The following is a 13,959-nucleotide window of genomic DNA, read 5'->3' as shown; positions in this document are numbered from 1 at the left end:
GAAGTCAGAGGTCCCCTCCTGACCATTGTGTCTATGGCCCATCGGACTGCTGTAAAGCAATTGTTTTGATGATTTCTGCTGTTAAGAACAACTGATGCAAGATGGCAGCCCCCATAATAATGTTCAGGAAACAGGATAAATACATCTGCAATCTAATATATAAAGCTGAGTGTATGTATGTGTGCATGTCCACTAAGGGAATCCCCGAAATTTTGCACAGCCGCCTCCTGTGACTCGGGAAACATCATAGACTATGTTTTGAGTGGAAATTTAAAGTGTCTACTTTAAAAGGGACAACTCCTTCATTGACAACTGCCACTACCTAATAATAGGATTATAAGTGAACTTATTATTACTTATGCTATACAAAAAACTTTCCATTGATGAACTGTACCAACTGTCTAGAGACTATTGATTTGCAGTAAATGTTCAACTGGTTTACAACAACCGAATTTTCATTCTTACTACTATTACACTCAACATCTGCACCTAACGGCATCACGAACCAGGGGCCCAGCTGCAAAAGCACTTTACACCCATTACCATCAACGGCACCTCAACTTCCATCTGGCTGGTGTTCCCTGTAACAAGATTTTGTGCTGTCTTCCTCATCACTGCACGCCGGCCCAGGGAGGCATCTGCTAACCGTGGGTACATGAACTATTGCTCCCATCAGTCCACCGTGAGCCTCACGTGTTTTCCACTGCGTGTCGCTGCACTGGTGAGCTGGACTTGTTCTATTTCCATGTTATCGTGCTGGTAGAAGATTTTTGTTCTTTTATGATACTCAGTTAGCTACAAGCATCATTAAATCTTAATTTCCAGAGATCAAATAGCATATAGATGCATCTAATTGATACTAACCCGGTCCAGGAACATCTGCTCCAGAAAAATCTCCTGCCCAACGACTTGTGTTTGACACAAATGCAGCACTGGAAATGTAGTGTTTGAGTGGTCCTTCATAATCCACAAGGTCATAGTGTCCGGGGCCTGGGGCTATCGGTGTCTTAGGCATTGGAACTGCAGGAGCTGAGAAACAGAGGTAATGCTTCTTCCTAAAAGATAAAATTAACTTGTTTTACAATATAATACAAATAAAAAACAAAAATCTGAATTTTAATTATGCTACATGTATCTGTGATAGATCTTTAATACATTTTTCAGTGCAAGCCAAGAGCACACCTCTTGTATCATTATTCCATGCATGAATGCAATCATAAAACATCATCTACAGATCCAAGGGTGTGTATATTCTAGATTAACTTTAAGAATGGTGATTCGTTTACGCTTATCAGGAAAATTAGATTAACTATAAGGTAGATAGCGTTACAAAAAACATTTTTTTTTTTATTGTTGTACAAAAACATTAAAAGGCTATCTGCCCACCGAAATGATTAAGAAGGGGGTCGAGGGTAAGGAGTCAAATGTGAATTCCCCAGCATGCTTTGCTAAACCACCCACATCTATTCTGCTGTATACTGGGTATGGTGAAGATACTCATTCACCCACCTAGCCCACTTAAAACAGTGGCAATGTGGCCTCCATCCAGCACACACACGCATGGGGAGCACACCTAGAGACCCACCATAGGCTCTGCGTCTATTGAAACATCCGTGCCCTGAAAAGCCCTGTTCTGGTCTGAGGTCCATCTAGTGCACCTTGCAGTTTGCAAGGGAGCTGGCGTAGTTTAAAGCATACAGCCGGTGGCAGCAAGAGCCAAAGTTATGTAGAGAGAGGCCTGTGCCTCTACATAACTTTGGCGTATCCACCGGCAGTGTAGCGGGATTAAGGCTGGCGTATAAATAGCCACTCTTATTAAATGTCTCCCTTTATTCAAGTGTTTCTCACATTTTCTAGTCCCCTTAGGACTGCGATCGTTTTGATTAGGTGTACTATACACTGTAATACTTCTGTATGGTAGTGCTCAATGATTCTGACAGGCAGTCTATTAAATGTTATTATTTTGTTTTCTTTTTTGTTTTATTTCTTTTTCTTTCTGTGGTCGGGACAAACCGATAAAAAATATTACATTTTTTTATTAATTCTGAAGTTGCTCCTTAGTCCTGCATACATTTTTCTTTAGTATTCAGAATAAAGACAATTAATAAACGTACTGTATTACTAGTAAATCCTTTTGTGCAAAATGAAAATATGAACTTTTCTATAGTTGTGTTCCATGATTGGAAGAAGATGAAGTTTATAAAACAGTAGTTGCACACAGAGATGAATTGTTGTTAGAAGAATGAAGTATGGTTAGTGGCCTGAGAAAAGAGAAATGCAAGGCTAAAGAAGATAAGCCTTAAGTGATAAATAGCAAAGACTAAGACGCAGAACATTGCCGGAAGATATGATGACAAATACTGTATTGTTGGTCACTTACTAACTGCTGTGTTCAATGAATGGGTCATTTTGACAATCAAAACTGTGTAGAAGAATGGTTTGCCTTAGGCATTCGTATTTTGTTTTTCAGGGGAAAAAAAACATTTATTAATCTACATTACCCTGTTATGTCCATGAGTTAGGCTACATTCTCACTCGCGTTTGGTGCGGATCCATCATGGATCTGCACAGACTGATCCGTTCAGATAATACAACCGCATACATACGATCAGTTTGTATTATCTGTAACATAGCCAAGACGGATCCGTCTTGAACACCTTTGAAAGTCAATGGAGGACGGATCAGTTTTCTATTGTGCCAGATTGTGTTAGAGAAACTCAGTTTCGTCAGACGGACACCAAAACGCTGCAAAACGGAGGCAAATTGATGCATTCTGAGCGGATCCTTATCCATTCAGAATGCATTAGGGCAAAACTGATGCGTTTTGGACCGCTTGTGAGAACCCTGAATGGATCTCACAAACGGAAAGCCAAAATGCCAGTGTGAAAGTAGCCTTAGCTAGGGCAATTATAAAAACACACAAATGACATCACCCATGTGTTACCGAAAAATTTACATTTATAGCCAAGGAAATAAGCTAAGCAGGGTTGGACTGGCCCACCAGAGTACCAGAGGAAACCTGCTCTGATGTAGTAGTGGGCCCCAAAGGTCCAGCAAAAAAGAACCATTTGGAGCTAGAAATAAATCCTAGTGGCAAGTGACTTTCATTCAAAACCCATCAGACTTTATTGATGATACAGGGGCTTGGTCCAGTTCCAAGAAACCCCAATCCAAAACTGAAGCAAAGTGGGAGGAGAGAGCTATCCATTTTAAATGATGGCACATTGTTTTGGTAAGGCCTCTTTCACACGGGCGTTGCGGGAAAATGTGCGGGTGCGTTGCGGGAACACCCGCGATTTTTCTGCGCGAGTGCAAAACATTGTAATGCGTTTTGCACTCACGTGAGAAAAATCACGCATGTTTGGTACCCAAACCCGAACTTCTTCACAGAAGTTCGGGCTTGGGTTAGGTGTTGTGTAGATGTTATTATTTTCCCTTATAACATGGTTATAAGGGAAAATAATAGCATTCTGAATACAGAATGCTTAGTAGGTGATCAATTGAGGGTTAAAAAAAAAAAAAAAATGAACTCACCTTCTCCTCTTGTTCGCGTAGTTCCCGGTCTCTTCTTTACTTCTTTAATGATGAACTGTGGGCTAAAGGACCTTTGGTGATGTCAGATCACATGCTCCAATCACATGGTCCATCACCGTGGTGATGGACCATGTGATTGGAGCATGTGATCTGACGTCACCACAGGTCCTAGCCGGTAGTTCATCTTTTAAGAAGTAAAGAAGAGACCGGGAACTACGCGAACAAGAGGAGAAGGTGAGTTCATTTTTTTATTTTTTTTTAACCCTCAATTGATCACCTACTAAGCATTCTGTTTTCAGAATGCTATTATTTTCCCTTATAACCATGTTATAAGGGGAAATAATACAGTGAATAGACTGTCTCCCAGCAACCATGCGTGAAAATCGCACCGCATCAGCACTTGCTTGCGGATGCTTGCGATTTTCAAGCAACCCCATTCACTTCTATGGGGCCTGCGTTGCGTGAAAAACGCAGAATATAGAGCATGCTGCGATCTTCACGCAACGCACAAGTGATGCGTGAAAATCACCGCTCATGTGAACAGCCCCATAGAAATGAATGGGTCGGTATTCAGTGCGGGTGCAATGCGTTCACCTCACGCATCGCATCCGCGCGGAATACTCGCCCGTGTGAAAGGGGCCTTACAGTTTCTGTTCGCTCAGTGACATGCAGCAGTAGCTTTCTGTTGTCATGGGCTGGTAATGTAAAGAGCGCCTTGTAAAATGATAACAATATCCTAGAAGGTTGATTATGTCTGAAAATGTCCCTATACTTTTACTTTAAGGGGTCATTAGAACAAAAAAAATGTAGCATTTTTAGTTCTAATGACTCTTTAAAGTAAAAGTATGGAAAGAAATGTAGTATTGCATGACAGCCATTTAAATGGATGGCCAGCCGTGTAATGTATGGATGTGGCAGATCCTCTCTGTCTGATCCTAATGTTTCCTAGTCTCCATAGAATTAAAGACTGATTACTATCACAGTGTGCTAATGGGGTATTCTGGTTGTGTAAACTGCACTAAAATAAGTGTCAAAGTCTTAACCCACACTGAAACTGTGTCCAGCGTTACCTTTCTATCCTACTGCTGTTCTCCCATTTTCATCTGTAATCCGCTCTTTCTGTTATGGTGCTTTCCCTTACATCACATGAGCTGGAAACAAACCTCCTGACTACATTGCCCATGATTCTCTCGCACTGTCCCGGGCAGAAATGGGTGGACCTAATACAAACACTGCCCATAAGTGGGCAGCTCTGGTCATTCCCGTGGTGGGGCTTATATGCCCCGATGTCTCTCGGCTTTAATTGAAGAGAAGGGGTCATCCATTTGAGCGCTTCCACTGCTTATGAGGCAGTGGCAGAGAATGACTGTCCATGCTCGACCATGCTGCACAGAAAACTACAGGTCGTATCCATGGAAAACTTTGAATAAGGGCCCATTCAGACGACCGCAGTGCTTTGCGGATCCGCAATTTGCGGATGCACAAAACACGGATACTGGCCATGTGCATTCCGCAATTTGCGGACCGCACATGGCCGCAACCATAATAGAAAATGCCTATTCTTGTCCGCGGAACGCTGAACCGTGGCCCTGCCTGGATATCCCATGGGGATGCTAGCTGCGGACGCTGACTGCAGCTGGTGAGGGGGACAGACTGCGCCTACATCAAGGTACCCGGGTTGCTCTCCCCGCAGGCCAGCAGCAACTGCAGAGTTAATTAACCCCTTGGCTGGAGTGCGGTGGTGGTTTTTAGGGGCCTCATCGGGGGCGGGAGACACAAGATTGTGCCTATAAGTGTGTGGAGTCATTAACTGTTCCTCTGTAGGATCTGGAGGAATTCGCCCTGATCTCACCCAGGTCAACAATTGCATATCCTGATAGTTTTGTGACCTGTCTGCGCCTTGCATTCCCACAACACTCATGGGAACTATGTATATAGCCTACTTGTGCAAATTCTATCTATATGGGCCGTAAAACAGGCACTCCTGGCAGTATCCCTTCTCCCAAGTTAATGGTGGACGGCATGAGTCAGATGGAGGCCCAGGAGGACGGTTGCCCCTCCAAACAAGTAGAGATTAATCTTAGCAAAATAATGTCTGCAATTACAAACTGCCAGACTGCTCTTACAGTCAAAATAGACCACGTCCAGGCTGATCTCACCTGCCTCCGGCATGATATTGACAAGATACGCAAGAGAACTGCAGAGGTGGAGAGGAGACTGGGAGATGTGGAGGATATGGCGCAACTAGAAGATAACAATGTGCGAGTCCTTCAACAACAAGTTAAATCTCTGATAGCAAAAGTGGAAGACGCAGAGAACCGTAACAGACGAAATAACGTCCGCATTATGGGTTTGCCGAAAGGGCTGAGGGCCAATCTCCAGAGGACTTTGCGGAGCACCTTATTAAGCAGACTCTCTGCCAGTTTTGCGGTTGAACGGGCGCATAGAATCCCCACCAAAACTTTACCTCCAGGGGATCCACCTCGTCCTTTCATCCTAAAAGTCCTGAATTCTAGGGACCACGACGCCGTACTAGCGGCGGCCAGCTGGCTGAAAGACATTAGATTTGACAACACCAGAATCTCATTTTATCAAGATTTTTCCTAGGAAGTCCAGAAACAGAGGAGGCAGTTTACAGCAGTGAGAGCACGTCTGCACGAGAAGGGCCTTGCGTATGCCATGCTGTATCCAGCTCGTCTCAGAGTCCAGGACGGAGAGTCAGTGAAGTTCTTCTCCACTCCGGAAGAAGCATCGGACTGGCTCGATCGGAGGGGCTAAGTACATGCGGGTTCCCAGGGTGATGGAACTCTACTTGCATTCATGGATGGCTGAATTATAGGGAGGGGCTGCAGTTGGATTAGATGTCCCAGTTAACCCCTGGTTCCATTTAGTTTAATTAAGGGGTGGTGGACACTTAGTGTTGGTTCCCCCGTATTTCCAAAAGGAAGTTAACTTACTTAAGTTCGGGATACCAAGCTCGGATATGTTGGGGAAATCTGGGCAGGGAGGGGGGTCAGGCCTGACGTTATGGTCTGGTTGGTATGTTCTATCTCTGTTTCATGTCTTGTGGTATGAAAGTGGGTGTGAATGGTCTGGGCAATCTGGGGTCCTCTTGGGTTACAATAGTGAGTTCCCACCATGATGGCTACCTGTCGATTTGTCTCCTGGAATGTCAGGGGACTCAATGAAAAAATCTAAAGGACCCTTGTCTTTAACTACTTGAAGGGCTATAATCCTGATGTGGTGATATTGCAGGAGACACATCTGAAGGGGCAAAGGCTGCTGGCGCTAAGGAGACCGTGGGTGGGATCGAAGTATCATGCTGTTTATAGTACTCATGCGAGGGGAGTCTCAGTGCTCGTGGCGAAATCTCTTCCTTTTCAGATTGATATGTCTGGCCATTTTGTTATCGTGCATGCGGCAGTGAGGGGCATGGATTATATTCTAGCGGGTGTGTACATTCCTCCCCCCTTCCAGAGAAAAGTGTTACATGACATCATGGGGAGGGTGGCATCTTTACCATCTGCCCCATTGATCCTGATGGGAGATTTAAATGCTGTCCTCGACCCGGATGCGGATAGATTCCGCCCTCAGGTTAACCACAATAGGTCACTGAGCAACTGGGCGGATGCATATGCCCTCCCGGAGGGATGGAGATATCTGCACTCGGGAGAAAGACAGTACTCCTGCCATTCTGCATCTTATGCAACGCTTTCCCGAATTGATCTAGTATTTGTTAGCAGAGAATTGTTGCCTAACTTAACCAAGGTAGATTATTTACCGAGGGGTATTTTGGATCATGCCCCCCCTATTGGTGCTCCTCGCCCAATCATTGACACCCCCTGAGAGGTTGTGGCGGATCAACTGTAAGTGGTTGGAGGTCCTACCTGTGGCCTGGGCGGCTCAGCAGGGCATGAAAGATTAATGGGCGAACAATGACCCCATAGTAGAGTGGGAGGCCTTTAAGGTGGTTCTGCGTGGTACACTCATACATGCGATAGCCTTGCATAGGAAAGACTTAGGGACTACCAGAGCTAGACTAGACATGGACCTACGGTAGTAGATAAAGAAAGAACATATGTCCAGGCTCCTAGTGAGGACAATCGTATGGCGTGGGAAGAGGCGCAAAGAAGACTTAACCTACACTTGACAGAATATACCCAAAAAAAGCTATTATTTCAAAGACAGGTGTTTTTTTCTCGGATGGGGACAAGAACGGATGAGCTTTGGCATTTTTGTCCAGAACTGAAACGCCTCAAACTGTGGTCCCTCACATTACATGTGTAGATGGGTCTCGGGTAGTTCGACCAGGAGAGATCTGTGAACAATTTGCCCGGTATTACTCTGACCTCCAAAACACTCTTCACCTGTAGATACGTGAGGTTTTTTACAGAGCGTTCCGCTTACTCCTCTATCTCGGATGGATAGGAGTTATCTGGATGGTCCTGTGGATGTGGGGGAGGTTAAGGCGGCAATTGAGAGCATGTCGATTGGGAAATCGCCTGTTCCGGACGGCTTTCCTTTGGAGTGGTACAAGCTAGACATAGATCTGCACTGTGCACAATTGGTCAAGCTCTTTGAATATGCTTTTGAGGCCGATAGGCTGCCCTCGTCTTTTATGGAGGCGACTATCGTGGTAATTCACAAACCGGGGAAGCCTCCGGACCAGTGCAGCTCCTATAGACCGATTTCCCTTCTAAACACGGATACCAAAATTTTTGCAAAAATCTTGGCGAGACGCCTTGGAGAAGTCATCTTATTGATTATAGACCCAGACCGATCTGGCTTCATGCCGGGCAAGACAACTGATATCAACCTTAGGAGGTTGTTTACTAATTTACAGGTCAGACACGACAATGCAGGGTCGCGAGCGTTGGCTTCTCTCGATAATGAGAAAGCCTTTGATTCCTTGGAGTGGCATTTTATTTAGGAGACGCTACACTGCTTGCGTTTTCCCTGGTCTTTTATCAGATGGGTCCAGTTGCTGTACCAGGCCCCCAAGGCCTGAGTAAGGGTAAATGGTTGTCTGTCCCAACCTTTTAGTCTACATAGAGGCACCAGGCAGGGCTGCCCCTTGTCGCCGCTGTTGTTTGCCCTCATTATGGAACCTCTTACCCAACTGATTAATAATAGTTTACTGATAGAGGGATGGATGATAGCAAGTATACAAGAAAAATTATCGCTATATGTGGATGATATGTTAGTGTACTTGGCAGACGCCGGCCCTTCTCTGGAGGCACTTCTGGACACGGTAGATGGGTATGGGAGATATTCGGGCCTCCAGGTGAACTGGGCTAAGTCTAGTTTGTGCTTAGTGGATGTGGATGATAGTTCAGCTATATCCCCGTTGTCGCCCTTAAGAGTGGTGGAAAGTTTTCCTTATTTGGGAATTCAAATTCATAGGTACCCGATGCAGTTTTATCAACTGAACATGTTGCCTACAATGGAATACATCCCGCCTAAAATAGAAGCGTGGGAGAACCTACCTTTGACCTTGGTGGGTAGAATAAATAGTGTCAAAATGGTACTGTTGCCAAAACTTCTTTATATTTACAGGGCAGCTCCAGTTAAAATTCCTAAGTCACACTTCGAATCCCTAGATAGACTACTGTCGCCCTTCCTGTGGAGACACCAATCCCCTAGATTGGCTAGGAAAACCCTAAAGGCTCTGTATACACAAGGGGGTTTGCGAATGCCAGATATGTATGTTTATTATATCGCAACTCAACTGATGTATGCGACTTGGTGGATCAGAGCGGATGCAAACAACCCAGCGGTGGTACTTGAAGCAGCGCTAGTCGGCTCATATGAGGCTCTGGCGAATATGGTATATAGAGGGGAGGAGCCCCTAGAGCCATGTACTGCACTGAAGCCATGACTAATGTGATTGCGGCGTGGACACGGTTTGTGGAGACACATATTGAGGATCCTAATGGGGAGACTTGGTCTCCATATATGCCTCTGTGGCGCAATAAGCCCCTCGAAAGCTCCTTCTGTTGTCAGGGTTCAAATTTTGGCCTCAAAAAGGGGTAAAATATCTGACACAACTCTTTCATGGAGGGGAATTCCGCTCTTTTGAAGGCCTCCAGAGTGAGTTCAAACTACCTCGAACATTCTTTTATCGTTACCTCCAGCAAAGACATGCCTGTGAGACCCAGATCAAATCCTTATCTATAAAACTTGAATGTGGCCCCCTGGAGTCTATTGCCAGGCGGGTGCATCCGCATAAACCAATTTCTTCCTTTTATAAGGAGATTATGAAGATGTAGGACTCTACGCTCCAGCATTCGTTTGGGAGCTGAGCTGAGGATATCCCTGAATTGGAGGTGTCTCATCTGGAGGAGTTACGATCTGTATGGCGGTCATGGGTTATAAGCGCCCGTGACCAGCTTATCCAGATCAAGTGGATACACAGAGTATACCTGACCCCAGTACGCCTGTACTACATGCGTCAAATACCGGATCCTTCATGCTCGCGCTGCGGGGAATTAAGAGGGTCCCTATACCATATGATATGGCTGTGCCCTGTTGTGCAGTCGTACTGGGGTGGGGTATGTCGTTTCATTAACATAAAATTGGGTCTCCCGGGGATATGCGCACCTATGATATGCTTGTTGGGCCTGATATCAGAGGTGATTCTCACTAAATATGGCAGGAAATTGCTCCGGCTGTTGATGTTTCATAGTCGGAAAACAATTCTGTTGAATTGGAAACCTCCTAAGCACCCGACAATTGAAAAGTAGTCACAACTTATAAATACGGATCTTCGGATGTATAAACTGACGTACAGTCAGGTCCATAAATATTGGGACATTAACACAATTCAATTTTTTTTGGCTCTATACACCACCACAATGGATTTGAAATGAAACGAACAAGATGTGCTTTAACTGCAGACTGTCAGCTTTAATTTGAGGGTATTTACATGCAAATCAGGTGAACGGTGTAGGAATTACAACAGTTTGCATATGTGCCTCCCACTTGTTAAGGGACCAAAAGTAATGGGACAATTGGCTTCTCAGCTGTTCCATGTCCAGGTGTGTGTTATTCCCTCATTATCCCAATTACAATCAGCAGATAAAAGGTCCAGAGATCATTTCATGTGTGCTATTTGCATTCGGAATCTGTTGCTGTCAACTCTCAAGATGAGATCCAAAGAGCTGTCACTATCAGTGAAGCAAGCCTTCATTAGGCTGAAAAAACAAAACAAACCGATCAGAGAGATAGCAAAAACATTAAGAGTGGCCAAAACAACTGTTTGGAACATTCTTAAAAAGAAGGAACGCATCGGTGAGCTCAGCAACACCAAAAGATCCGGAAGACCACGGAAAACAACTGTGGTGGATGACCGAAGAATTCTTTCCCTGGTGAAGAAAACACCCTTCATAACAGTTGGCCAGATCAAGAACACTCTCCAGGAGGTAGGTGTATGTGTGTCAAAGTCAACAATCAAGAGAAGACTTTACCAGAGTGAATACAGAGGGTTCACCACAAGATGTAAACCATTGGTGAGCCTCAAAAACAGGAAGGCCAGATTAGAGTTTGCCAAATGACATCTAAAAAAGCCTTCACAGTTCTGGAACAACATCCTATGGACAGATGAGACCAAGATCAACTTGTACCACCTCATCAGTGAAGCATGGTGGTGGTAGTGTCATGACATGGGCATGTATGGCTGCCAATTGAACTGGTTCTCTTGTATTTATTGATGATGTGACTGCTGACAAAAGCAGCAGGTTGAATTCTGAAGTGTTTCGAGCAATTTTATCTGCTCATATTCAGCCAAATGCTTCAGAACTCATTGGACGGCGCTTCACAGTGCAGATGGACAATGACCCAAAGCATACTGCAAAAGAAACCAGAGAGTTTTTTAAGGGAAAGAAGTGGAATGTTATGGAATGGCCAAGTCAATCACCTGACCTGAATCCGATTGAGCATGCATTTCAATTGCTGAAGACAAAACTGAAGGGAAAAGGCCCCAAGAACAAGCAAGAACTGAAGACAGTTGCAGTAGAGGCCTTGCAGAGCATCACCAGGGATGAAACCCAGCGTCTGGTGATGTCTATGCGTTCCAGACTTCAGGCTGTAATTGACTGCAAAGGATTTGCAACCAAGTATTAAAAAGTGAAAGTTTGATTTATGATTATTATTATGTCCCATTACTTTTGGCCCCTTAACAAGTGGGAGGCACATATGCAAACCGTTGTAATTCCTACACCATTCACCTGATTTGGATGTAAATACCCTCAAATTAAAGCTGACAGTCTGCAGTTAAAGGACATCTTGTTCATTTCATTTAAAATCCATGGTGGTGGTGTATAGAGCCAAAAATGTTAGAATTGTGCCGATGTCCCAATATTTATGGACCTGACTGTATGCGGCCAGAGGAGTGCCCGATCGTTTCAATAAGATTTGGGGAGTGTGGGTGCATGCCCAGGGTATGGCTTGAGGACAAATCCGAGTGGGACAACGGATTGCTCAGACATATGAATGAGTGAGTGAGTGGGCGTCGTAACTAGATTCCAGTACCGTCTATATGACCTGGGGAGATCGCACATTGGATTATATATATACACGACTGTATTAATGGGTCTTGCCCATAGTTACACTATATATGCGAACAATGTATTTGCTGGACTTCCAGGAGATCGGCGTGTGTGCCTTTCCATGTAATTGTTTTCCCCCTTGGGGACTGTTGTATTTTATATCTCGTAAAAGAGAGATTGGGGGTCAGCATTTTACGCCAGTCTAGGATATCCCCTGCGCTGCTGGAGGATGTGCCTAATTTCTGACGAGGCACATGCCTTAATTAGGCAATTCCTCCAGCAGTCCGTGCACCTAGACTGAAATCTACTCCAGTTCTTATCTGGAGTAGAATTCAGTCGTCATTTACATCAGTCGATGGCCTGCCCACACCGCGCCCCTGCCTCGTCCTTTAACCCCTCTCTTTTCAGAAACTGGAGAGGGTGGTGTGCAAACACCACGTGTGCATAAATTTACACCAGGCGATTATAATACATTACTCCTATTGTGTTTTCTTGAATCTGTAAGACCCTTACAGCTTTCTGCAATGGATATTACTGTAAACTTGATAGATAGATAGACAGACAAATTAGATATACAGATTAGATAGACAGATTACATAGGATAGATAGACAGCTATCCTATAACTTACGGAAAAACAGTCTTCTTTATTGTTTCAGGAGATCCATATGGGTCATAGCTGGTTGGCCCAGGGAAATCTGAGGTCATGTTCATACCATCCCTTGCAGTCTTTGACTTGAAGCATGAAACCAGGACCTTTGGAGATTCTTTAACTAGAGAGTAATTTATTGTGTAGTGACCTAAAATGACATATTGTTCAATTATGAAGGGCTTAAGTATGAATGTCAGGTTTGGTGCCACTGACACTTGTAAAATACAACATTCTACAACAATGGTGAAGATTGATAGTTTTATGTAAGGAAAACAAAAAATGTAAATGTTCATAGACGCCCTGTTACCTGTATCACGTTAGTAACTAGAGTACATACATACATCCATCAGCTATAATAAGTTATCCCCTATCCTGTGGATAACTATTTCACTGGTGGGGGTTCTACCACTGGGACCCCCACTAATCACGTGAGCGGGGGACCATTACCCCATGGAGCCCCCCGAAATGAACGTAGCAGCTGGTCAGGCATGCGGCGCAGCCTATGGGAGTTCCGGAGATAGGAGAGCACTGTGCGCATGCCCGACCGGCTGCTCCATTCATTTCAGGGGGCTCCATGGGGTACGGGACCCCTTCTCTCCTGATTAGTAGGGGTCCAAGCGGTAGGACGCCCACCGAACTAATAGTTACTAGTCCTGTGGATATGGGAATGACTTAATATGTCTGGAATACCCCTTTAACGTAACCTTTCCAACGGTAAATCTGTAGATTACCAATTCATAGAAAAGAAATCAATTTGTTCTTATGCAACCACCTACTTGTAACATAATGTAATGCCTTTTTCTAGAAAAGCATCTAATCTTACCCGATGTAAACTTTCGATTATCATAAAAACACTGACCCTTTTTAAATTACTTTATTTCTAGAAATCCAAACATTGCCATTGAAGCAGATCTGTCTTCAGAATATGGTGTCCTCCTTAAATTAAAAATGTGGCATAGCCGCTGGGTTATTCAATAATATGTATCTGTATATCGCCAGCTGCTGTTTGTTTTTTGTTCTCATTTCTTTGTCCTGCTCACTGGGATGGCCACACATGCTCAGTTTCATCATTCAAATGCCTCCTGAGCTGTGATAGGGAGAGCTGAGACACGCCTCCTGAGCTGTGATAGGGAGAGCTGAGACACGCCTCCTGAGCTGTGATAGGGAGAGCATGGACACGCCCCCTGAGCTGGAGCCGAAAAGACACTCCCCTGGAGCTGCCAGCTTGA

The 13,959-nt window shown here is 44.5% G+C and overlaps 1 protein-coding gene across 1 annotated transcript in view; it reads right to left on the bottom strand.

Moving 5' to 3' along the window:
• Window positions 1–13,959, bottom strand: part of STPG1 (sperm tail PG-rich repeat containing 1) — an 88,847-nt gene that overhangs the window by 37,234 nt on the left and 37,654 nt on the right. Inside the window, exons 5-6 of the mRNA XM_040421920.1 lie at window positions 12,710–12,878; window positions 865–1,055 (exon numbers count right to left, since the gene is read on the bottom strand). Coding sequence (XP_040277854.1) covers window positions 865–1,055; window positions 12,710–12,878 — 360 coding nt within the window. The remainder of the gene's footprint in view (window positions 1–864; window positions 1,056–12,709; window positions 12,879–13,959) is intronic.

The sequence above is a fragment of the Bufo bufo genome, chromosome 3, assembly GCF_905171765.1.
Source record: "Bufo bufo chromosome 3, aBufBuf1.1, whole genome shotgun sequence".
Taxonomy (NCBI): Eukaryota; Metazoa; Chordata; class Amphibia; order Anura; family Bufonidae; genus Bufo; species Bufo bufo.
The sequence above is the reverse complement of the archived record's forward strand: the minus strand, read 5'-3'. Positions and strand labels throughout refer to the sequence as shown.